This window comes from Panulirus ornatus, chromosome 33 (assembly GCF_036320965.1).
Source record: "Panulirus ornatus isolate Po-2019 chromosome 33, ASM3632096v1, whole genome shotgun sequence".
Classification (NCBI taxonomy): Eukaryota; Metazoa; Arthropoda; class Malacostraca; order Decapoda; family Palinuridae; genus Panulirus; species Panulirus ornatus.
The window spans coordinates 25,043,865-25,069,186 of record NC_092256.1 but is presented as its reverse complement, the minus strand read 5'-3'; the positions used below and the strand labels follow the sequence as shown (position 1 = coordinate 25,069,186).

The following is a 25,322-nucleotide window of genomic DNA, read 5'->3' as shown; positions in this document are numbered from 1 at the left end:
AAGATAGTGATCAGACACCCCACCAGCTGCCACTCTTAGCACATTAACGTCCAAAAGTCTTTCTTTTACATGCCTGTCAATTAACACGTAATCTAATAATACCCTTTGACCATCTCTTCTACTTACATACATATACTTATGCATTGCTCTTTTTTAAACCAGTTATTCGTAATCACCAGTCTTTTTCAGCACACAGATCCACAAGCTGTTCACTATTTCCATTCACAACACTGAATACCCCATGTACACCAATTATACCCTCAACTGCCACATTACTCACCTTCACATTAAATCACCCATCCCTAATATCCTGTCTCATGCACCAAAGCTGCTGACACTCACTCAGCTGCTCCCAAAACACTTGCCTCTCATGATCTTTCTTCTCATGACCAGGTGCATAAGCTCCAATAATCCCCCATGTCTCTCCATCCACTTTCAGTTTTACCCTCACCAATGTAGAATTTACTTTCTTACACTGTCACACACTCACACAACTCCTCCTTCAAGATTAGTGCTACTCCTTCCTTAGCTTTTGTCCTCTCACCAACGCCAACTTTACTCCCAAGAAATTTCCAAACCATTCTTCCCCATTACCCATGTTTCTTTCCTCAGACATACTACCTATATCTCCTTTCTTCTCATCTTGGTTACATCCACACACATTCAGACATCCCAGAATATATTTATATTTATATATATGTTTTATTATACTTAAGTACTGTTTCCTGTGTCAGTGAAATAGCGCCAGGAAACATGAAGAATGTCCCATTCATTCATAAACACACACACATATTTATGTATATGTGTGTATATATATGTGTGTGTGTATATATATATATATATATATATATATATATATTATTTTTTTAATTTTTATTATACTTTGTCGCTGTCTCCCGCGTTTGCGAGGTAGCGCAAGGAAACAGACGAAAGAAATGGCCCAACCCCCCCCATACACATGTATATACATACGTCCACACACGCAAATATACATACCTACACAGCTTTCCATGGCTTACCCCAGACGCTTCACATGCCTTGATTCAATCCACTGACAGCACGTCAACCCCGGTATACCACATCGCTCCAATTCACTCTATTCCTTGCCCTCCTTTCACCCTCCTGCATGTTCAGGCCCCGATCACACAAAATCTTTTTCACTCCATCTTTCCACACCACAGTAGGCAGCAGGTTTGGATGGTATTGCAGTGGAATTTATTAAAAAAGGGGGTGACTGTATTGTTGACTGGTTGGTAAGGTTATTTAATGTATGTATGACTCATGGTGAGGTGCCTGAGGATTGGCGGAATGCGTGCATAGTGCCATTGTACAAAGGCAAAGGGGATAAGAGTGAGTGCTCAAATTACAGAGGTATAAGTTTGTTGAGTATTCCTGGTAAATTATATGGGAGGGTATTGATTGAGAGGGTGAAGGCATGTACAGAGCATCAGATTGGGGAAGAGCAGTGTGGTTTCAGAAGTGGTAGAGGATGTGTGGATCAGGTGTTTGCTTTGAAGAATGTATGTGAGAAATACTTATAAAAGCAAATGGATTTGTATGTAGCATTTATGGATCTGGAGAAGGCATATGATAGAGTTGATAGAGATGCTCTGTGGAAGGTATTAAGAATATATGGTGTGGGAGGAAAGTTGTTAGAAGCAGTGAAAAGTTTTTATCGAGGATGTAAGGCATGTGTACGTGTAGGAAGAGAGGAAAGTGATTGGTTCTCAGTGAATGTAGGTTTGCGGCAGGGGTGTGTGATGTCTCCATGGTTGTTTAATTTGTTTATGGATGGGGTTGTTAGGGAGGTAAATGCAAGAGTTTTGGAAAGAGGGGCAAGTATGAAGTCTGTTGGGGATGAGAGAGCTTGGGAAGTGAGTCAGTTGTTGTTCGCTGATGATACAGCGCTGGTGGCTGATTCATGTGAGAAACTGCAGAAGCTGGTGACTGAGTTTGGAAAAGTGTGTGGAAGAAGAAAGTTAAGAGTAAATGTGAATAAGAGCAAGGTTATTAGGTACAGTAGGGTTGAGGGTCAAGTCAATTGGGAGGTGAGTTTGAATGGAGAAAAACTGGAGGAAGTGAAGTGTTTTAGATATCTGGGAGTGGATCTGGCAGCGGATGGAACCATGGAAGCGGAAGTGGATCATAGGGTGGGGGAGGGGGCGAAAATCCTGGGGGCCTTGAAGAATGTGTGGAAGTCGAGAACATTATCTCGGAAAGCAAAAATGGGTATGTTTGAAGGAATAGTGGTTCCAACAATGTTGTATGGTTGCGAGGCGTGGGCTATGGATAGAGTTGTGCGCAGGAGGATGGATGTGCTGGAAATGAGATGTTTGAGGACAATGTGTGGTGTGAGGTGGTTTGATCGAGTGAGTAACGTAAGGGTAAGAGAGATGTGTGGAAATAAAAAGAGCGTGGTTGAGAGAGCAGAAGAGGGTGTTTTGAAGTGGTTTGGGCACATGGAGAGGATGAGTGAGGAAAGATTGACCAAGAGGATATATGTGTCGGAGGTGGAGGGAACAAGGAGAAGAGGGAGACCAAATTGGAGGTGGAAAGATGGAGTGAAAAGATTTTGTGTGATCGGGGCCTGAACATGCAGGAGGGTGAAAGGAGGGCAAGGAATAGAGTGAATTGGAGCGATGTGGTATACCGGGGTTGACGTGCTGTCAGTGGATTGAAGCAGGGCATGTGAAGCGTCTGGGGTAAACCATGGAAAGCTGTGTAGGTATGTATATTTGCGTGTGTGGACGTATGTATATACATGTGTATGGGGGGGGTTGGGCCATTTCTTTCGTCTGTTTCCTTGCGCTACCTCGCAAACGCGGGAGACAGCGACAAAGTATAATAAAAAATATATATATATATATATATATATATATATATATATATATATATATATATATATATATATATAGATGCTTGTGGCATGAGAAGAGTGGGAGGTGGGTTGATTAGAAAGGGTAGTGAGTGGTGGGATGAAGAAGTAAGATTATTAGTGAAAGAGAAGAGAGAGGCATTTGGATGATTTTTGCAGGGAAAAAATGCAATTGAGTGGGAGATGTATAAAAGAAAGAGACAGGAGGTCAAGAGAAAGGTGCAAGAGGTGAAAAACAGGGCAAATGAGAGTTGGGGTGAGAGAGTATCATTAAATTTTAGGGAGAATAAAAAGATGTTCTGGAAGGAGGTAAATAAAGTGCGTAAGACAAGGCAGCAAATGGGAACTTCAGTGAAGGGCGCAAATGGGGAGGTGATAACAAGTAGTGGTGATGTGAGAAGGAGATGGAGTGAGTATTTTGAAGGTTTGTTGAATGTGTTTGATGATAGAGTGGCAGGTATAGGGTGTTTTGGTCGAGGTGGTGTGCAAAGTGAGAGGGTTAGGGAAAATGATTTGGTAAACAAAGAAGAGGTAGTAAAAGCTTTGCGGAAGATGAAAGCCGGCAAGGCAGCAGGTTTGGATGGTATTGCAGTGGAATTTATTAAAAAAGGGGGTGACTGTATTATTGACTGGTTGGTAAGGTTATTTAATGTATGTATGACTCATGGTGAGGTGCCTGAGGATTGGTGGAATGCGTGCATAGTGCCATTGTACAAAGGCAAAGGGAATAAGAGTGAGTGCTCAAATTACAGAGGTATAAGTTTGTTGAGTATTCCTGGTAAATTATATGGGAGGGTATTGATTGAGAGGGTGAAGGCATGTACAGAGCATCAGATTGGGGAAGAGCAGTGTGGTTTCAGAAGTGGTAGAGGATGTGTGGATCAGGTGTTTGCTTTGACGAATGTATGTGAGAAATACCTAGAAAAGCAAATGGATTTGTATGTAGCATTTATGGATCTGGAGAAGGCATATGATAGAGTTGATAGAGATGCTCTGTGGAAGGTATTAAGAATATATGGTGTGGGAGGAAAGTTGTTAGAAGCAGTGAAAAGTTTTTATCAAGGATGTAAGGCATGTGTACGTGTAGGAAGAGAGGAAAGTGATTGGTTCTCAGTGAATGTAGGTTTGCGGCAGGGGTGTGTGATGTCTCCATGGTTGTTTAATTTGTTTATGGATGGGGTTGTTAGGGAGGTGAATGCAAGAGTTTTGGAAAGAGGGGCAAGTATGAAGTCTGTTGTGGATGAAAGAGCTTGAGAAGCGAGTCAGTTGTTGTTCGCTCTTGATACAGCGCTGGTGGCTGATTCATGTGAGAAACTGCAGAAGCTGGTGACTGAGTTTGGTAAAGTGTGTGAAAGAAGAAAGTTAAGAGTAAATGTGAATAAGAGCAAGGTTATTAGGTACAGTAGGGTTGAGGGTCAAGTCAATTGGGAGGTAAGTTTGAATGGAGAAAAACTGGAGGAAGTAAAGTGTTATAGATATCTGGGAGTGGATCTGGCAGCGGATGGAACCATGGAAGCAGAAGTGAATCATAGGGTGGGGGTGGGGGCGAAAATCCTGGGAGCCTTGAAGAATGTGTGGAAGTTGAGAACATTATCTCGGAAAGCAAAAATGGGTATGTTTGAAGGAATAGTGGTTCCAACAATGTTGTATGGTTGCGAGGCATGGGCTATGGATAGAGTTGTGCGCAGGAGGGTGGATGTGCTGGAAATGAGATGTTTGAGGACAATTTGCTGTGTGAGGTGGTTTGATCGAGTAAGTAACGTAAGGGTAAGAGAGATGTGTGGAAATAAAAAGAGCGTGGTTGAGAGAGGAGAAGAGGGTGTTTTGAAATGGTTTGGGCACATGGAGAGAATGAGTGAGGAAAGATTGACCAAGAGGATATATGTGTCGGAGGTGGAGGGAACGAGGAGAAGTGGGAGACCAAATTGGAGGTGGAAAGGTGGAGTGAAAAAGATTTTGAGTGATCGGGGCCTGAACATGCAGAAGGTTGAAAGTCAGGCAAGAAAAAGAGTGAATTGGATCGATGTGGTATACCGGGGTTGACGTGCTGTCAGTGGATTGAATCAGGGTATGTGAAGCGTCTGGGGTAAACCATGGAAAGTTGTGTGGGGCCTGGATGTGGAAAGCGAGCTGTGGTTTTGGGCATTATTGCATGACAGCTAAAGACTGAGTGTGAACGATTGGGGCCTTTGTTGTCTTTTCCTAGCGCTACCTCGCACACATGAGAGGGGAGGGGGATGGTATTCCATGTGTGGCGAGGTGGCGATGGGAATGAATAAAGGCAGACAGTGTGAATTGTGTGCATGGGTATATATGTATGTGTCTGTGTGTGTATATATATGTGTACATTGAGATGTATAGGTATGTATATTTGCGTGTGTGGACGTGTATGTATATACATGTGTATATATATATATATATATATATATATATATATATATATATATATATATATATATATATATATATTTATTTATTTATTATACTTTGTCGCTGTCTCCCGCGTTTGCGAGGTAGCGCAAGGAAAGAGACGAAAGAAATGGCCCAACCCCCCCCATACACATGTATATACATACGTCCACACACGCAAATATACATACCTACACAGCTTTCCATGGTTTACCCTAGACGCTTCACATGCCCTGCTTCAATCCACTGACAGCACGTCAACCCCGGTATACCACATCGCTCCAATTCACTCTATTCCTTGCCCTCCTTTCACCCTCCTGCATGTTCAGGCCCCGATCACACAAAATCTTTTTCACTCCATCTTTCCACCTCCAATTTGGTCTCCCTCTTCTCCTTGTTCCCTCCACCTCCGACACATATATCCTCTTGGTCAATCTTTCCTCACTCATCCTCTCCATGTGCCCAAACCACTTCAAAACACCCTCTTCTGCTCTCTCAACCACGCTCTTTTTATTTCCACACATCTCTCTTACCCTTACGTTACTCACTCGATCAAACCACCTCACACCACACATTGTCCTCAAACATCTCATTTCCAGCACATCCATCCTCCTGCGCACAACTCTATCCATAGCCCACGCCTCGCAACCATACAACATTGTTGGAACCACTATTCCTTCAAACATACCCATTTTTGCTTTCCGAGATAATATTCTCGACTTCCACACATTCTTCAAGGCCCCCAGGATTTTCGCCCCCTCCCCCACCCTATGATCCACTTCCGCTTCCATGGTTCCATCCGCTGCCAGATCCACTCCCAGATATCTAAAACACTTCACTTCCTCCAGTTTTTCTCCATTCAAACTCACCTCCCAATATATATATAAACAGTATCACTACCCCCTGCTTCAGCGAGGTAGCGCCAGGAAGCTAGACAAAAAAGGCCACATTTGTTTTCACTCAGTCCTTAGCTGTCATGTGTAATGCACTGAAACCACAGCTTCCTATCCACATCCAGGCCTCACAGACTTTCTATGGTTTGCCCCAGGCGTTTCACATGGTTCAGTCCATTGACAGCATGTTGCCCCTGATATACCACATCATTCCAATTCACTCTATTCCTTGCATGCCTCTCACCCTCCTGTATGTTCACGCCCCGATCGCTCAAAATCTTTTTCACTCCATCCTTCCACCTTAATTTGGTCTCCCGCTTCTCCTTGTTCCCTCCACCTCTGACTCGTATATCTCTTTGTCAATCTTTCCTTACCCATTCTCTCCAAATATCCAAACCATTTCAACACACCCTCTTCTGCTCTCTCACCCACACCCTTTTTATTTCCACACATCTCTGTTACCCTTCAATTACTTACTTGATGAAACCACCTCACACCACATATTGTCCTCAAACATTTTATTTCCAACACATCCACCCTCCTCTGTACAAACCTATCTATAGCCCATGTCTCACAGCCATATAACATTGTTGGAGCTACTTTTCCTTCAAGCACACCCATTTTTGCTCTCCAAAATAACTTTCTCTCCTTCCACATATTTTTCATTGCTCTGAGAACCTTCACCCCCTCCCCCACCCTGTGACTCACTTCCACTTCCAATGGTTCCATTCGCTGCTAAGTTCAGTCTCACATATCAGAAACACTTCCTCCAATTTTTCTCCATTCAGACTTACATCCCAGTTAACTTGCCCCTTAACTCTACTGAAAGTAATAACCTTGCTCTTATTCACATTTACTCTCAACTTTCTCCTTTCACACACTTCCAGACTCTAGAGCTGTATCATTGGTGAACAACAACTGACCCACTTCCCTGGCCCTTTCATCTCCAACGGACAGCATACTTGCCCATTTTTCCAAAACTCTTACATTTACCTCCTTTACCACCCCATTCATAAACAAATTAACCATGGGGACTTCGCACACCCCTGCCGCAGACCGACATTTACTGGAAACCATTCACTCTCCTCTCTTCCTACTCGTACACATCTATGGTAAAAACTTTTCATTGTTTCTAGCAACTTACCTCCCACACCATACACAAAGTATCTCTATCAACCCTGTCATATGCCCTTTCTAGATCCATAAATGCTATATACAAATCCATATGTTTTTCTTATTATTTCTCGCACACATTCTTCAAAGCAAACACTTGATCCACACATCCTCTACCACTTCTGAAACCACAGTGCCCTTTCCCAATCTGATGCTCTGTATATGCCTTCACCTTCTCAGTCAATACCCTTTCATATAATTTCCCAAGAATACTCAACAAACTTATTCCACTGTAGTTTGAACACTCACCTTTGTCCCCTTTACCTTTGTATAATGGCACTATACATGCATTCCACCAATCCTCAGGCACTTCACCATGATCCATACATACATTGAATATCCTTACCAACCAGTCAACAAGTCACCCCCTTCCTTATTAGATTCTACTGCAACACCATTCAAACATTTCCTGTATTAGCGAGGTACCATTAAGAACAGAGGACTGAGCCTTAGAGGAAATATCCTCACTTAGCCCTCTTCTCTGTTCCTTTTTTTGGAAAAAAAATATTCGTTTTTATCGGAATTTTTATGATTTATCAGATTTTCTCTCAATGTTATGAGCATGTTCCCATAAAAAACAGGTACTTCTCTCTAGAGCTTATGTCCTTTATAGGTACAATTCCTTTTAAGTGTTTTATTAAGAAACTAATGAGGCTGAAAAACATGTGCTTACTCTATCTCCAATAGGACAATAATGAAAGATTGGACACTCGTGACTTTGAATTGGGGGATTGCCTTGACTACATTCGTACTGGCATGGAAGCTATTGTGGATGATGAGGTTACTAAAAGGTTTTCTGCAGAGGAACTTACGGTACGTAATTTAGCTAATAGTTTTGTGAAAAATGGGGGAATGGTTATTAAAGAGAAGAGGAATATATTTACAGTATGTAAAAAATGAAGGGCAGCTAAGACATCGCAGTGTTGAAAGACTAAATGATTGATTTTATAGATTTTTACTTAGTAACCTTTCTTGGAAAAACTTCTTTAATCATCAAGGATTTTTTTTTCTTTTTTGTGAAGGACATTATAGAATATTTTCCTAAATTATTTGATTCAAATTTCAGATTTTTTTTGGAGTTGGTAAATCAAAATCTACTGATTGAGTGGTGTCTAGTGTGTGGTGGATCAAGGACAGTAGAAGACTTACTACCTATATTTCATGTATTTCTTTTAGAGTTACTCTTCCGTAGGATGATGGTTGGGATTTTACACTGTGGTCATTTTTGTGATGCTTGTGCCATGTTAAAAAATTGAATCTAAAATGATATTAAAGCACATTAGATTGTTATGGCCTGTGCCATTTACATGAACATATAAATGGGGAGGTGATAACAAGTAGTGGTGATGTGAGAAGGAGATGGAGTGAGTATTTTGAAGGTTTGTTGAATGTGTTTGATGATAGAGTGGCAGATATAGGGTGTTTTGGTCGAGGTGGTGTGCAAAGTGAGAGGGTTAGGGAAAATGATTTGGTAAACAGAGAAGAGGTAGTGAAAGCTTTGCGGAAGATGAAAGCCGGCAAGGCAGCAGGTTTGGATGGTATTGCAGTGGAATTTATTAAAAAAGGGGGTGACTGTATTGTTGACTGGTTGGTAAGGTTATTTAATGTATGTATGACTCATGGTAAGGTGCCTGAGGATTGGCGGAATGCGTGCATAGTGCCATTGTACAAAGGCAAAGGGGATAAGAGTGAGTGCTCAAATTACAGAGGTATAAGTTTGTTGAGTATACCTGGTAAATTATATGGGAGGGTATTGATTGAGAGGGTGGAGGCATGTACAGAGCATCAGATTGGGGGAGAGCAGTGTGGTTTCAGAAGTGGTAGAGGATGTGTGGATCAGGTGTTTGCTTTGAAGAATGTATGTGAGAAATACTTAGAAAAGCAAATGGATTTGTATGTAGCATTTATGGATCTGGAGAAGGCATATGATAGAGTTGATAGAGATGCTCTGTGGAAGGTATTAAGAATATATGGTGTGGGAGGAAAGTTGTTAGAAGCAGTGAAAAGTTTTTATCGAGGATGTAAGGCATGTGTACGTGTAGGAAGAGAAGAAAGTGATTGGTTCTCAGTGAATGTAGGTTTGCTGCAGGGGTGTGTGATGTCTCCATGGTTGTTTAATTTGTTTATGGATGGGGTTGTTAGAGAGGTAAATGCAAGAGTTTTGGAAAGAGGGGCAAGTATGAAGTCTGTTGGGGATGAGAGAGCTTGGGAAGTGAGTCAGTTGTTGTTCGCTGATGATACAGCGCTGGTGGCTGATTCATGTGAGAAACTGCAGAAGCTGGTGACTGAGTTTGGTAAAGTGTGTGGAAGAAGAAAGTTAAGAGTAAATGTGAATAAGAGCAAGGTTATTAGGTACAGTAGGGTTGAGGGTCAAGTCAATTGGGAGGTGAGTTTGAATGGAGAAAAACTGGAGGAAGTGAAGTGTTTTAGATATCTGGGAGTGGATCTGGCAGCGGATGGAACCATGGAAGTGGAAGTGGATCATAGGGTGGGGGAGGGGGCGAAAATTCTGGGGGCCTTGAAGAATGTGTGGAAGTCGAGAACATTATCTCGGAAAGCAAAAATGGGTATGTATGAAGGAATAGTGGTTCCAACAATGTTGTATGGTTGCGAGGCGTGGGCTATGGATAGAGTTGTGCGCAGGAGGATGGATGTGCTGGAAATGAGATGTTTGAGGACAATGTGTGGTGTGAGGTGGTTTGATCGAGTGAGTAACATAAGGGTAAGAGAGATGTGTGGAAATAAAAAGAGCATGGTTGAGAGAGCAGAAGAGGGTGTTTTGAAGTGGTTTGGGCACATGGAGAGAATGAGTGAGGAAAGATTGACCAAGAGGATATATGTGTCGGAGGTGGAGGGAACAAGGAGAAGAGGGAGACCAAATTGGAGGTGGAAAGATGGAGTGAAAAAGATTTATTGTGATCGGGGCCTGAACATGCAGGAGGGTGAAAGGAGGGCAAGGAATAGAGTGAATTGGAGCGATGTGGTATACAGGGGTTGACGTGCTGTCAGTGGATTGAATCAAGGCATGTGAAGCGTCTGGGATAAGCCATGGAAAGCTGTGTAGGTATGTATATTTGCATGTGTGGACGTATGTATATACATGTGTATGGGGGGGTTGGGCCATTTCTTTCGTCTGTTTCCTTGCGCTACCTCGCAAACGCGGGAGACAGCGACAAAGTATAATAAATAAAATAAATAATAAACTTTATATATGATTCATGAAGATGCAAGTGGCAAAAGTAAATTTTGAAAGAGGAACTACTCATTGAGTTTGGGCAAAGTAAGGAATGAAGAAACTATAGTGAAGTCTTGAAACGGGAAATTGATAATTGATTAATTAAAATGCCTCATGCTAATTGGGTTTTTGCATTTAGAAAGGAAGGACTTGTGAAGGCTGACAAGGATGATGTGTCTGATTCTAGTTTTCTATTTATTTATGTATGATTACCCATGGATCTCTTTCTAAGAAAGCATCATGTTTTTCCCTGGGTCTCTTTCCAAGAGCTCCTGGAGCCCTGAGGCTAAACTAATTCCAGTTGCATGAAAAAGATGGACTCTTTTTAGAGTGAAAAGTTCTTTGATAAGACTGTACTTGCCAAAGGTGACTTTTCACTTCCAGTGTAAGCTTATGCTGGTAGAGTCCAGAAATACCTTGGATACCTTGGATTCTGATATAGGAGCAGATGCAGAAAAACTTGAGAAATGCTTGGATATTTGGATGTGAAGGATATTTTACATAGATCCCCAGCTGTGTAGAAGGAAATGGCAAGTTGCTTATGCTTAACACCCTCACATACCAAGCTGCCAATAACTTTATCCTCACCCATGCATGGGGTTAGCAGTGACCTGACATGGAAGAGTCATGCTGTACTGTTTTTTCTTTGGATAGATTTTTTGTATGATACACCTCCATTCTATGTAGAACTGGTTGCTCTTTCACCTCAAGCCACACACACATGAAATGTATTTTGACGATGTCATTATGCATTTTGATTTTAAATACAGTCAGCTAGTGCTTTTGCTCACAAAAATATGAAGAAACACAGTATGTGTTACAAAAATGACCTTTTTGTGCTTTACATTGATTAAATCAGGAATTGGATGTGACTGATATCAAGGCTGATAGACTGAAAGAAGCAGAATGATGAGAAAATTTCCAAAATTGTTCACTCTCTTTTTAGTTTTTATTATTACTTTTTAATTTTGCCATCTTTTTATTATTCCATTGGTTACTATAAGTGTCTGTATGTTATGGTGATTTTAGAACTTTGGTAGCATATATAGATTAGCTGTAAGTGATTTTAGGAAAAAATCCATCCTCATTTACTCTTGTAATGTGCTGTTATACTACATGCTGAAAGTATACAATAATGTAATCTTTGCAGTATTATACCAATACAGTAAAACTATATAATGTAATAATCTTACATTTTGGTGCAATATTTTCTTGTGCGAGTTGCACGGAGTGTAAATTATTAGGCAATGGTGGTGATGTGGGTTGTATATGGGTGCACCATGTGCAATTGCTGTGTGCTGCTTTACCTTAGCTGGGGAGATGAGGCAGCAGGGAGAAAGTCATGTTGTAGGATGCTGCTGTTTTGCTTTGCAGTATCCCTGTGCCATTAGGCAGTATGACCGGAAACCATGAGATGGTCTTGGGCATATAGTTGCTTTTCCATATGGCCATGAGAAGAAAGATGATGAGAGTCTAGTGTTTGGGAGCATGTGAGTGAGTGTGTCAGCAGTGTTGATGCAAAAATCTGGGTATAAGTTATGAATGATTTAAATGTGGCAATTGGGAGTACAATTAGGGGACATGGAATATTCAGTAATGTGAATGGAAATAGTGAACCACTTGTGGAGTGTTTGTGCTGAAAAAGGGCTTGTGTTTGGGAATACCTGGTTTAAAAGAAGGGACATACATATGTATGCATATGTGAATAGGAATTATGGTCAGTGGCCATCAATGGATACATAGTAATAGACAAGTATGCAAAAAAGAGACTTGGATGTGAATGTGCTGAATGGCAAGAAGAGAGAGTAAACAAAGCTATCGAGGAGTGGGTGAGGAACTGGGGGTATTTGGGAAGCAGTGCTGTCATGTGCAGGAGTGTGTTATGTGGGAGGTGGTCAGATTAGATGGATTGTGACTAGTGGGATGATAAAGTAAAGTTGTAAGTGAAAGAGGTAAGAGAGATATTTGGGTGATTCAGGAAAGGCGTGCAAATGATTTACATGTACAAGAGAGAGCAGTAGGAAGTCAAGAGGAAGATGTATGGGTTGAAAAAGGGGGCAAATGAAACTTGGGTGAATGTGAGTTAACTTCAGAATAAGACATTTTGAAAGGAGGTTGATAATGTGAGAAAAACTAAAGAGCAAATGGGAACATTGGTGTAGTGCTAATAGGTAGTAATGAGGTGAGGAGATGTAGTTGTATTTTGAAGGATTGTAATGTCAACAGGTTTAATTTTAATTTGTTAGTGGTTGGAATGGTATGGGAGGTAAATGCAAGGGTCTTGGAGAAAGGGGCAAGTTTATAGTCTGTTGGGGGTTAGGGGTCCTGGGAAAAGTCATTTGTTCTTTACTGATGAAATGTTTAAGGATAGTATATAGTGTGAGGTGGTGTGATTAAGTGTGTAATGAAAGAGTAAGAAGGAGAGTTATGGTGATAAGAAGTATATGGTTGTGAGAGTTGAAGAGTTCGTGCTGAAATTGTTTGGATGATGGGATATAATGAGAGAAGTTGACAAAAATGATAAATGTGTCAGAAATAGAGGGGACAAGAGAAAGGGGTGACCAAATTGAAGATGAATGGATGGAGTGAAAAAGATTTTGAATGCTGAGGGCCTGAACATGCAGTAGAAAGAAGGCATGCATAGGATAGAGTTAATTTGAATGATATGGTATAATGGGGTTGACTTACCATCAGTGGACAACCAGGGCCTGTAAAGCAACCAGGGGTATCATGAAAGGGTCTGTGGGGCTGGATGTGGATAGGGAGCTGTGATTTTGGTGCATTACACATTTCAGTTAGAGAATGAATGTGAGCAATGAGGATTTTCTCTGAATGTCCTTGGTGTCACCTTGCTAACACTGGAAATGGCAGACAAGAGTGAAGAAATATGGTCATGTTTACAGTGCACTAGTAACAGAAAAGAAAATTTTTGTGATACTTATGGTGTAAGATATCAACATTCTTAAGTGTAACAGTTTTTCCCATCGACTCATTTTGAGTTAGGTCAGTGTATCATGATTTTGTGTCTAAACTTTTAGTATTGGTTATTTGTATGTATTTTTTTCAGTCATGGAACTTTCTAACTCGGACAAACTGTCAGTATGAATTCATCAGTGTTCGATTAACAATCTTCTGGGTAGTAGGCTTCATCCTGCGTTACTGTTTTCTGCTTCCTTTTCGTATTCTAATTCTCATCATAGGGGTAAGTGCTATTTTTTTTTAATATTGATAGTGGAATACAATTTTTTTTGTTTTACTTTGGTACATTACTGTCTCTATATTGATTATGTAAGATTTCATTTTTACTTTTCCAATTTATAATAGTTTGTGTCTTTTGGGGTTTATTCTTTACCACCAAGATTGAAGATTGTAGAAAATTAGGGTAAATCTCTCTTACAGAGTGTATCACTATGGCCCAGGACTTTGGACCTTTTCAGTTTTAGGCAGGAGTTATCCAGTGATGTGCTGGACCACAGTGAATGACACTGAAAAAATTACCAAACATTGTTGTATATGTTAGAAACGCAGAGAACATTTTTGATGTTAAAATTTTGTTTTGTATTTGAGTTTGTATGTTTACTTTTCATATTAGAATAAGCAAATGATGGTAGGTATGTAGAAACAGATCATAGTATATGTTCGAACTTTTTTATGGTAAGATTGTTCAGTAAATGATCCCAGCTTTGCAGTTATACAGTGAAACAGTTCAGGAGAGATGAGAACATGTGTGTTGGTAAATTAATAAGTAAACGATGAAGGGTTTGATGTGTGCCTTTTGTCTTTAGATTAGTGTTGATACTAGTAGGAAATATTTTTTGAGTTTTGGGTTAGCACTTTTGAAAAGGTTATTTGTTAGAGTTATGGGAGGGGATGTTGTTCTGGAGTGTGTGGTGAGACATTTGTTAGCTATAAAGGATGGCATCTTAGTTTGCATTGTGAAAAGGGGCATTAGAGTTGGAATGTAATTGCTTTTTGGATTACAGAATTGGTTATTGTTGCCACTCTTAATGCTATGTAAGAGAACAGGTGTTGGTACTTCTGGTAAGGACAGTTGTTGATAATGAGACAACAGTTTTTGGCATTGTTTAAGGGGACTTTTTCTCACTAGTAGGGTACTTTGTGTTACTGTAGGAAGGAGTAGCTGTAGCTGCAGTGAAAAAGGACAGTTGATGACATCAAAGGGGAATAGTTCATAATACGAAGGGAGGAGATAGTTATTTTCTATGTTTTTGGGAAGAGTTCTTAGCACTAAGGAGGAAATTATTGTTAGGACTTCAGATTTTGTTTTCCTGTGTAGTTAGTGCATACCATCTGGATTAAAGTTGGTTACAGAGTTGCAGCTGACCTGGGAGGAAACTTTTAAAATTCAAATTGTTTCCAGGTATGGTCATTGTTTTCGAGATGGAATACATGAAATTCAGGTGTTTTCAAACTTTATTACAACCACACTTTTTATTACCAAACTTCTCTCTTATCCTTTTATTCCTTACTCAGTCAAGCCACCTCACACCAGATATTGACCTCAAACATTTCATTTCCAACGCATCCACCTTTCTCTGCACAGCCTTATCTGTAACCCATGCCTTGCATGAATATGACATTGTTGGGACTACTACACTTGTAAACATACCCATTTGCCCTCCCAGGTAAAGACCTTCCTTTTCACACCTTAAGTGCTCCCAGAATCTTTGCCCCCTCACCCACCATGTGACTCACTTCTGTTTCACTGCTATGGTCACTGCTAGGTACCTAAAACATTTCACTTCCTGTAAGTTTTCTCCAGTCAAATTCACACCCCAAATAACTTCTCCCTCAACCCTGCTAAACCTAATAACATTACTTTTTTTCACAGATTTACTCTCACCCTTCTCCTTTCACACACTTTTCTGAATTCAGTTATATATTATATTTTTTTTTTTCTGTTATACTTGATTACTGTTTCCCGTTTTAGTGAGGTAGCACCAAGAGACAGACGAAGAAAGATCTATCCACACACACACACACACACACACACACACACACACACACACACACACACACACACACACACACACACATATATAGGGGAGAAAGAAGACTTCCCACCCAGCCACACATGAAAAAGAACACCCCTCCCCCGCACGCACAGAAGGTAGTGCTAGAAAAAGACAACAAAGGTCACATTCGTTCACACTTGGTCTCTAGCTGTCATGTATAATGCACTGAAACTACTGTTCCCTTTCCACATCTAGGCCCCACAAAACTTTTCATGGTTTACCCCAGACGTTTCACATACCCTGGTTCAATCCATTGACAGCACGTCGACCCCGGTATAACACATCATTCCAATTCGTTCTACTCCTTGCACGCTTTTCACTCTCCTGTGTGTTCAGGCCCCGACTGCTCAGTCTTATTCACTCCATCCTTCCACCTCCAATTTGGTCTCCCACTTTCCTTCCATCTTCCTCTGACACATATATCCTCTTTGTCAATCTTTCCTCACTCGTTCTCTCCATGTGACCAAACCATTTCAAGACACCCTCTTCTGCTCTCTCAACCACACTCTTTTTATAACCACATATCTCTCTTACCCTTTCATTACTTACTTGATCAAACCACCACACACCACATATTATCCTCAGAGATTTCATTTCCAACACATCCACCCTCCTCCACACAACTCTATCTATAGCCCATGCCTCACAACCATATAACATTGTTGGAACCCCTATTCCTTCAAACATACCCATTTTTGCTCTCCGAGATAATGTCCTTGCCTTCCACACATTCTTCAACACTCCCAGAACGTTCGCCCCCTCCCCCACCCTGTGACTCACTTCCACTTCCATGGTTCCATCCCCTGCTAAATCTACTCCCAGATATCTAAAACACTTCACTTGCTCCAGTTTTTCTCTGTTCAAACTTACCTCCCAATTAACTTGTTCCTCAACCCTATTGAACTTAATAACCTTGCTCTTATTCACATTTACTTTCAGCATTCTTCTTTCACACTCTTTACCAAACTCAGTCACCAACTTCTGCAGTTGCTCACCCGAATCAGCCACCAGTGCTGTATCATCAGTGAACAACAATTGACTCACCTCCTAAGCCCTCTAATCCACAGCAGACTGCATACTTGTCCCTCTCTCCAAAACTCTCGCATTAACCTCCCTAACCACCCCTTCCATAAACAAATTGAACAACCATGGAGGCATCATGCACCCCTGCCACAAACCTACATTCACTGAGAACCAATCACTTTCCTCTCTTCCTACATGCCTTACATCCTCGATAAAAACTTTTCACTGCTTCTAACAACTTGCCTCCCTCACCACATATTCTTAGTACCTTCCACAGAGCATCTCTGTCAACTCTTATAATATATATGTGTATATATATATATATATATATATATATATATATATATATATATATATATATATATATATATAAAGTATAAAAAAAAATATATATATATATATATATATATATATATATATATATATATATATATATATATATATTTTTTTTTTCTTTTTTTTTTCCCAAAAGAAGGAACAGAGAAGAGGGCCAGGTGAGGATATTCCCTCATAGGCCCAGTCCTCTGTTCTTAATGCTACCTCGCTATCGCGGGAAATAGCGAATAGTATGAAAAAAAAAAATATATATATATATATATATATATATATATATATATATATATATATATATATATATATATATATATATATATTTTTTTTGCCGATGTCTCCCGCATTTGCGAGGTAGTGCAAGGAAACAGACGAAAGAAATGGCCCAACCCACCCCCATACACATGTATATACATACGTCCACACACGCAAATATACATACCTTCACAGCTTTCCATGGTTTACCCCAGACGCTTCACATGCCCTGATTCAATCCACTGACAGCACGTCAACCCCGGAATACCACATCGATCCAATTCACTCTATTCCTTGCCCTCCTTTCACCCTCCTGCATGTTCAGGCCCCGATCACACAAAATCTTTTTCACTCCATCTTTCCGCCTCCAATTTGGTCTCCCACTTCTCCTCGTTCCCTCCACCTCCGACACATATATCTTCTTGGTCAATCTTTCCTCACTCATTCTCTCCATGTGCCCAAACCATTTCAAAACACCCTCTTCTGCTCTCTCAACCACGCTCTTTTTATTTCCACACATCTCTCTTACCCTTACATTACTTACTCGATCAAACCACCTCACACCACACATTGTCCTCAAACATCTCATTTCCAGCACATCCATCCTCCTGCGCACAACTCTATCCATAGCCCATGCCTCGCAACCATACAACATTGTTGGAACCACTATTCCTTCAAACATACCCATTTTTGCTTTCCGAGATAATGTTCTCGACTTCCACACATTCTTCAAGGCTCCCAGTTTCTCACATGAATCAGCCACCAGCGCTGTATCATGAGCGAACAACAACTGACTCACTTCCCAAGCTCTCTCATCCCCAACAGACTTCATACTTGCCCCTCTTTCCAAAACTCTTGCATTCACCTTCCTAACAACCCCATCCATAAACCAATTAAACAACCATGGAGACATGGTTATATATATATATATATATATATATATATATATATATATATATATATATATATATATATATATATATATATATATATTATCCCTGGGGATAGGGGAGCAAGAATACTTCCCACGTATTCCCTGCGTGTCGTAGAAGGCGACTAAAAGGGGAGGGAGCGGGGGGCTGGAAATCCTCCCCTCTCGTTTTTTTTTTTTTTTTTTTTTTTTTTTTTTTTTTTTTAATTTTCCAAAAGAAGGAACAGAGAATTGGGCCAGGTGAGGGTAGTCCCTCAAAGGCTCAGTCCTCTGTTCTTAACGCTACCTCGCTAATGCGGGAAATGGCGAATAGTTTGAAAGAAAGAAAGAAATATATATATATATATATATATATATATATATATACGGATGGATGGAGTGGTAAGAAAGATGAAAGCAAAACTAGGGAAAGCGGGTGCAGAGATGAAGTGTGGCGGTGAGATATGATGGCTAGCGGTAAGCCTGTTAGTGGATGATACTATGTTTTTGAGAAGAATGAAGAGGAGTTGAAGAATGTTATAAGTGTGTTTTATGATGTGTATGTAAGCATAGGAGATTGAAGGTAAATGGAAGTAAAAGTAAAGAAATGGTGTTTGAAAGGAAATGGAGGGAAAGTAGATTGGTAAACCACATAGAGTGAAAGAAGAAAGTACTAAATTGTGCTGTGGATATGGGGGAAAAAGACTGGAAGAAGTGAAGCAATTTGAGTATCTGGGAGCTGTCGTAGGTAAGTGTGATGGTATGGAAGGAGAGATGAGGGAGAGAGCAGAACAGGGTAAAAGAGTCATTGGATTCCTTAATAGAATAATGAAGGGTAGAGGTGTAAGTATGGAAGTGAAGATAAGATAAAGGGACAGCATAGTCCTCCCAACCCTGATCTATGTAGCCGAAACATGGATGTGGAATGAGGCACAGAGGTCAAGAATCCAGGCTGTGGAAATGAGGTATGGTATGGCAGGAAATGTAAAGGGAATGAATTGTGGAGTGGTAGAATAGGTGAAGCATAATACTTTGAGGTGGTTTGGGCATATGGAAAGAATGCAAAACTGGGTGTATACAAGGAGAGTGTATGATATTACAATTATAGGGGTTGTTGTGAGTGGAAGACCACCTGTGACATGGGGAAATAGGGTGGAGGAATACTGGAGGGAGAGAAACAGAGGAAGAATGGGTGGAATTTGCATGTGAGGGAGGCATGTAAGGACAGGGATAAGTGGAGACTTTTGCCACAGCCACACCTTGATGGTAGTTCCCGGAGGGAATGGACATCAGAGATATAGATAGGGAGTAGTATGTGAAGGTACTGTTGATTTATGTATGAAATGCTACAAGTGCACTTTTTTTTAGAATTTATTATTTGACACTTTTGCTCTTGAATTTAAGCATCAGCATTTCCACTTCGGTTTTATAGTTTAATCCTTGGATTAAACTAAAACATTTAATGACACATATTTTCTGTTTCTAAGCTTTCCAAGAGCTAACTCATAACATGAAATGTTCTTATATATCTTTTTTTCTCTCACACTGGTCTGCATACAGAAGAGTTAAGATACAGAGATGCAGTTCAAAGCACAAAATACATATTAGGGAGACCTTTGTCTTTCTGCATGAATATTCATTCTTGATTTTTTAGGTGATGCTGATGGTGACCATGACGATCATAGTTGGGCTATTTCCTGATGGTGCATTGAAACGTTGGATGAGCAGATGCATCTTCCTTACATCTTTTCGAATCATAATTCGAAGTTTCAGTGGTGTTATTACCTTCCACAATTGCCACAACAGGGCATATTCAGATGGGATATGCGTAGCCAATCATACTACACCGGTTGATGTTGCAGTCTTAGCATGTGACAACTGTTATTCTTATGTTAGTTGATAAAAGAGTTTCTGTGCAATAAGATGCTTTGGGCATTCCATGTATTTGAGTGCACTAAAGCATTACTCAAAGCTTACATGTGTATGTTTTTCGTCTTTTTTTCTCTGTTGTATCTAAACATTTTCGCATAGCAACTGTTGTTATCCCTTCTCTAAACTTTTACTGTCATGCTTCCATCTCAGTGCTTGCCTTATGTACAATAGCTGTTGCTACTTTCAAGGCACTACTTTTGTTGCTGTATGTTGGGGGTATAGTTTCTCTACACCTGTTAATACAAGTCAAGTTGGTTATCTTTTCTTTGACGTTTTGACTGAGCCTTTTCCTTGCCAAATAGTTTTCATCATCTCTCACTTTGCATGATCACAAGCAAAGATTTCTCAACAGAATTGGTCTGTTTTCTGACCTCCACACTTATACATCAAATAGATGATTTTACACTAAATATTTATATGTAATACTTTGATTAATTGTTGACTGGTTGGTAAGGTTATTTAATGTATGTATGACTCATGGTGAGGTGCCTGAGGATTGGCGGAATGCGTGCATAGTGCCATTGTACAAAGGCAAAGGGGATAAGAGTGAGTGCTCAAATTACAGAGGTATAAGTTTGTTGAGTATTCCTGGTAAATTATATGGGAGGGTATTGATTGAGAGGGTGAAGGCATGTACAGAGCATCAGATTGGGGAAGAGCAATGTGGTTTCAGAAGTGGTAGAGGATGTGTGGATCAGGTGTTTGCTTTGAAGAATGTATGTGAGAAATACTTAGAAAAGCAAATGGATTTGTATGTAGCATTTATGGATCTGGAGAAGGCATATGATAGAGTTGATAGAGATGCTCTGTGGAAGGTATTAAGAATATATGGTGTGGGAGGCAAGTTGTTAGAAGCAGTGAAAAGTTTTTATCGAGGATGTAAGGCATGTGTACGTGTAGGAAGAGAGCAAAGTGATTGGTTCTCAGTGAATGTAGGTTTGCGGCAGGGGTGTGTGATGTCTCCATGGTTGTTTAATTTGTTTATGGATGGGGTTGTTAGGGAGGTAAATGCAAGAGTCTTGGAAAGAGGGGCAAGTATGAAGTCTGTTGGGGATGAGAGAGCTTGGGAAGTGAGTCAGTTGTTGTTCGCTGATGATACAGCGCTGGTGGCTGATTCATGTGAGAAACTGCAGAAGCTGGTGACGGAGTATGGTAAAGTGTGTGGAAGAAGAAAGTTAAGAGTAAATGTGAATAAGAGCAAGGTTATTAGGTACAGTAGGGTTGAGGGTCAAGTCAATTGGGAGGTGAGTTTGAATGGAGAAAAACTGGAGGAAGTGAAGTGTTTTAGATATCTGGGAGTGGATCTGTCAGCGGATGGAACCATGGAAGCGGAAGTGGATCATAGGGTGGGGGAGGGGGCAAAAATTTTGGGAGCCTTGAAAAATGTGTGGAAGTCAAGAACATTATCCCGGAAAGCAAAAATGGGTATGTTTGAAGGAATAGTGGTTCCAACAATGTTGTATGGTTGCGAGGCGTGGGCTATGGATAGAGTTGTGCGCAGGAGGATGGATGTGCTGGAAATGAGATGTTTGAGGACAATGTGTGGTGTGAGGTGGTTTGATCGAGTAAGTAACGTAAGGGTAAGAGAGATGTGTGGAAATAAAAAGAGCGTGGTTGAGAGAGCAGAAGAGGGTGTTTTGAAGTGGTTTGGGCACATGGAGAGAATGAGTGAGGAAAGATTGACCAAGAGGATATATGTGTCGGAGGTGGAGGGAACGAGGAGAAGAGGGAGACCAAATTGGAGGTGGAAAGATGGAGTGAAAAGGATTTTGTGTGATCGGGGCCTGAACATGCAGGAGGGTGAAAGGAGGGCAAGGAATAGAGTGAATTGGAGCGATGTGGTATACAGGGGTTGACGTGCTGTCAGTGGATTGAATCAAGGCATGTGAAGCGTCCGGGGTAAACCATGGAAAGCTGTGTAGGTATGTATAGTTGCATGTGTGGACGTGTGTATGTACATGTGTATGGGGGGGGTTGGGCCATTTCTTTCATCTGTTTCCTTGCGCTACCTCGCAAACGCGGGAGACAGCGACGAGGTATAAAAAAAAAAAACTTTGATTAATGTAGATTAATTTACCTCTTTCCCTTGTTCCATGATATTAATCTCACATTATTCCAAAGAGATTATTTGGAAGTTATACCACTGTTTATTGCAGAGAGATCAAACATGATGGTGTACAGTACTCTTATCTAAATGCTCAATAACTAGTATAGTGCGGAATCATATAGTCATAAAATTGCAGAAAAGTCATTGCTACTACAATAGCCACAGCTAAAATGTATCCTGTAGAAAGAAGATATCTGTTTCATTAGTGAGAGGAATGTGCTTGTGTTTGTTTATTTTGGTGATAACAGATGATGGGAAAAATGTACTCGTGTACATTTGGTCGGTAGCCACCAACCAGGGAGGTATATTACCAGTACTACCAGCCTGGATACCCTGCTTAGCAATCACAAACATTAAACAACTGCATTATAAAAGGAAAATGCTATCAATATGATATCACTTTAATATGTTTGGCAATCATTTTTTGCAACAGCGGAAGGTCTCTTTAGTGTTCATTTTAATCCTGTATTGAATAGTGTTCATTTTAATCCTGTATTGAATAGTGTACATTTTAAGCTTGTATTGAATGATGTGGTAGCAGTTGAAAATTAGAGATAAACCATAAAAAGAAAATCAGTAGGACTAGTTTATAGACCTCTTGCAGACACCAGAGATACAGTGTCGGCGGAAAGAACTGACTCCTCCCACTGAAACGCAATGGAAAATACTTCTCAAAAAAGACCGCTGCAAACCACCTTATGTTAGCGATGGCTCTCTCTGGTGACATCTGGAATGTTTTCATGCCTCGAGCGTAGCCCAGGGCGACTGACTGCCCCAGTTGCATGAAAACTCTGCGGTGTGTGGGCATATCATTTTAGCACTCCTACCTGTGCTACCTCCCAGATACCGCCCAACTCCATTTCGTGTCCCCATAGTGCCCCACATCAGTAAAGATGGGTCGAACCATGACGTCGAAGTAGGAGAGGTCCCGTATCCTTGCTTTGAGGGAGGAAAACGTCTCCATTAAAGATATTTGTGCCCGAGTTAGACGTTCTCTGTCGACCGTCTTGAGGCTTCTCGCTGCCGGCAGGGCGCTTGCCCCCCAGCCAGGTTCTGGCCCCTAAACCACGCTCTGGGAGGCCAGGAAAAACCTCTCAGAAGACAGACAATATCCTACGGCGTGAAGTGTTGAAAAACCCGTTTATTACGTCCACAGAACTCAAGAAAATCTACCCTGAGCTGCTAGGAAACGTTGCTACCCGCACCATTCGCGAATGCTTGTAGCGTCACCTCCACCTCCCGTCATGACACGCAGCAGTGAAGCCACTTGTAACAGCCGGCATGAAGCGCCGTAGACTTCAATTTGCACAAATATACGAAGACTGGACCCCAGAGAAATGGATGCAGACCTGTTTCTTTGATGAATCGACCTTCAAGACAGTACGTGTTTGTGTTAAGCGCTGCCGCCGAAGCCCAAACTCCAACCACTACCATCCTAGCTACACCGCAAAAGTCATCAAACACCCTCCTTCAGTGATGGTTTGGGGAATTTTCAGTGGTGCCAACGGAGCTGGGGACTTATTTTTCTCCCTAAAAACGAGACAATGCGTGCTGCAAATTATTTGGATGCGCTGAAGGATCACATGCACCATTTCTATGACCTTCATCGGCCCAAAGGCATGTTTATGCATGACGGGGCCCCTTGTCAAATGAGGATCTTGTTAATAAAGTTGATGTTGGAGAAGAGTTTGTTGCAGGGAATCGCCTACAAATTACTTTGAGGTCTATTTCAACATTGCATATATATAATGTTGGTCAGCATGAAAGTTGCAAAAAAAAAATTAAATGTGCAAATATTAATGATCATTACATTACTCTTGACAGGCAAACCTGGGATAATGTGGTCAATGAAAATGACATGAATGTAGCTCAGGAAAGCTTCATTAAAAGCTTCAGAGCAGTAGAGGGAATGTGTGCCACTGCATATTAGATTGTCTGTTCCTGAAATAAAGCCAGGTGGTGGAATGGTGAAATTCAGTGCCTGTTGTCTAAGAAAGTACTCATAAGAAGTTCATAGAGACCAGTAACCAGCATGAGATTTAGTTATGTAAATTTGCTTAGAGAAACGTGAGACTTATAGGACATAGTAAATGTTAGAAGGAAGTAGTCAGTGGGCAGCTTATGACCAAGGAGGTATGTTACCAGTACTACCCGCCATGTATCAGGAGGGTTAGTGACAGCTGTGTAGTAAGCCACTGTACTTCATTGGTTGTCAAGTTACATTCCTCCTCTGAACCAGGTAGCTGTCTTTTTATTTATGCCCCACCCACATGTGGACTACTGGCATTCTGTCTGCAAACATACGGTCTCTCCTTGTCACACATTGTCACACAGCACTTGACAACACTTAACTCACACAGCTCATTCTCTGTAACTCTAGTTTTTCCTGTGGTGTGTGCTATGTGCTAGCCCTGCCTTTTGGGCTGCGTTGTAAGATATCAAAATTTCCAGATGATACTAAGATGGGAATTTACAATTATCTGCAGCTTCAAACTCACAGACAAATTGATGGACTGGATTCATTGGTTGCTTATGAGTTTTGATATTGATAAGTGCAAAGTTTTTACATACTAGTAGTAAGAAATGAAAAACAGTACTACTGGAGGCCTAAAACCAAGTAAGCAGTGCATAGAAGCAGTGAAGAGAGCAAATTAGATTCTTGGAATCATAAGTTGGGCCTTTAAATTTAAGTCTAGGTAAACTATCCTTACTCTTTAAAATTCATTAGTTTATCCCCATCTTGAATATTGTGGTCATTTTTGGTCTCACTTTCTAAAGAATGACAGACAGAGTGGAGATAGGGCATTGTCAAGCTACCAAGATGATTCCTGGCTGAGAAACAGATCTTATGAGGGCCTCCTAAATGACTAGAATCTGTTTATTTAGAAAAGAGGTGAAGAATCTGATGGAAGTATTCAAAATTACCTAAAGCTTTGATAATCATGGATGCACAAGGTACTTAATCAATTCACTGCAGTTGGTTAATTTCTTGGCCTGCTCCCACATATGGCAGTTATTATAAAAATATAAGAAATATCATAAAGCATATTTAGGAATGAAAATTAAAAGGGTGATCTCTCCTGATAGAGACAATGTAGAACTCAGTTGGATTTAGCTGTCCTTACCATGTCAGCATGTGCATAT

General features: G+C 40.7%; 1 protein-coding gene across 7 annotated transcripts in view; it reads left to right on the top strand.

Moving 5' to 3' along the window:
- Gpat4 (Glycerol-3-phosphate acyltransferase 4) overlaps positions 1 to 25,322 on the top strand; it is an 86,887-nt gene that overhangs the window by 22,856 nt on the left and 38,709 nt on the right. For 5 of the 7 annotated variants that reach the window (XM_071682048.1, XM_071682046.1, XM_071682047.1 and 2 more), the window contains 3 exons: positions 8,038 to 8,163; positions 13,653 to 13,787; positions 19,794 to 20,030. In XM_071682048.1, the coding sequence (XP_071538149.1) occupies positions 8,038 to 8,163; positions 13,653 to 13,787; positions 19,794 to 20,030 (498 nt within the window). The remainder of the gene's footprint in view (positions 1 to 8,037; positions 8,164 to 13,652; positions 13,788 to 19,793; positions 20,031 to 25,322) is intronic. The other 2 variants (XM_071682053.1, XM_071682051.1) reach the window with 1 other exon arrangement.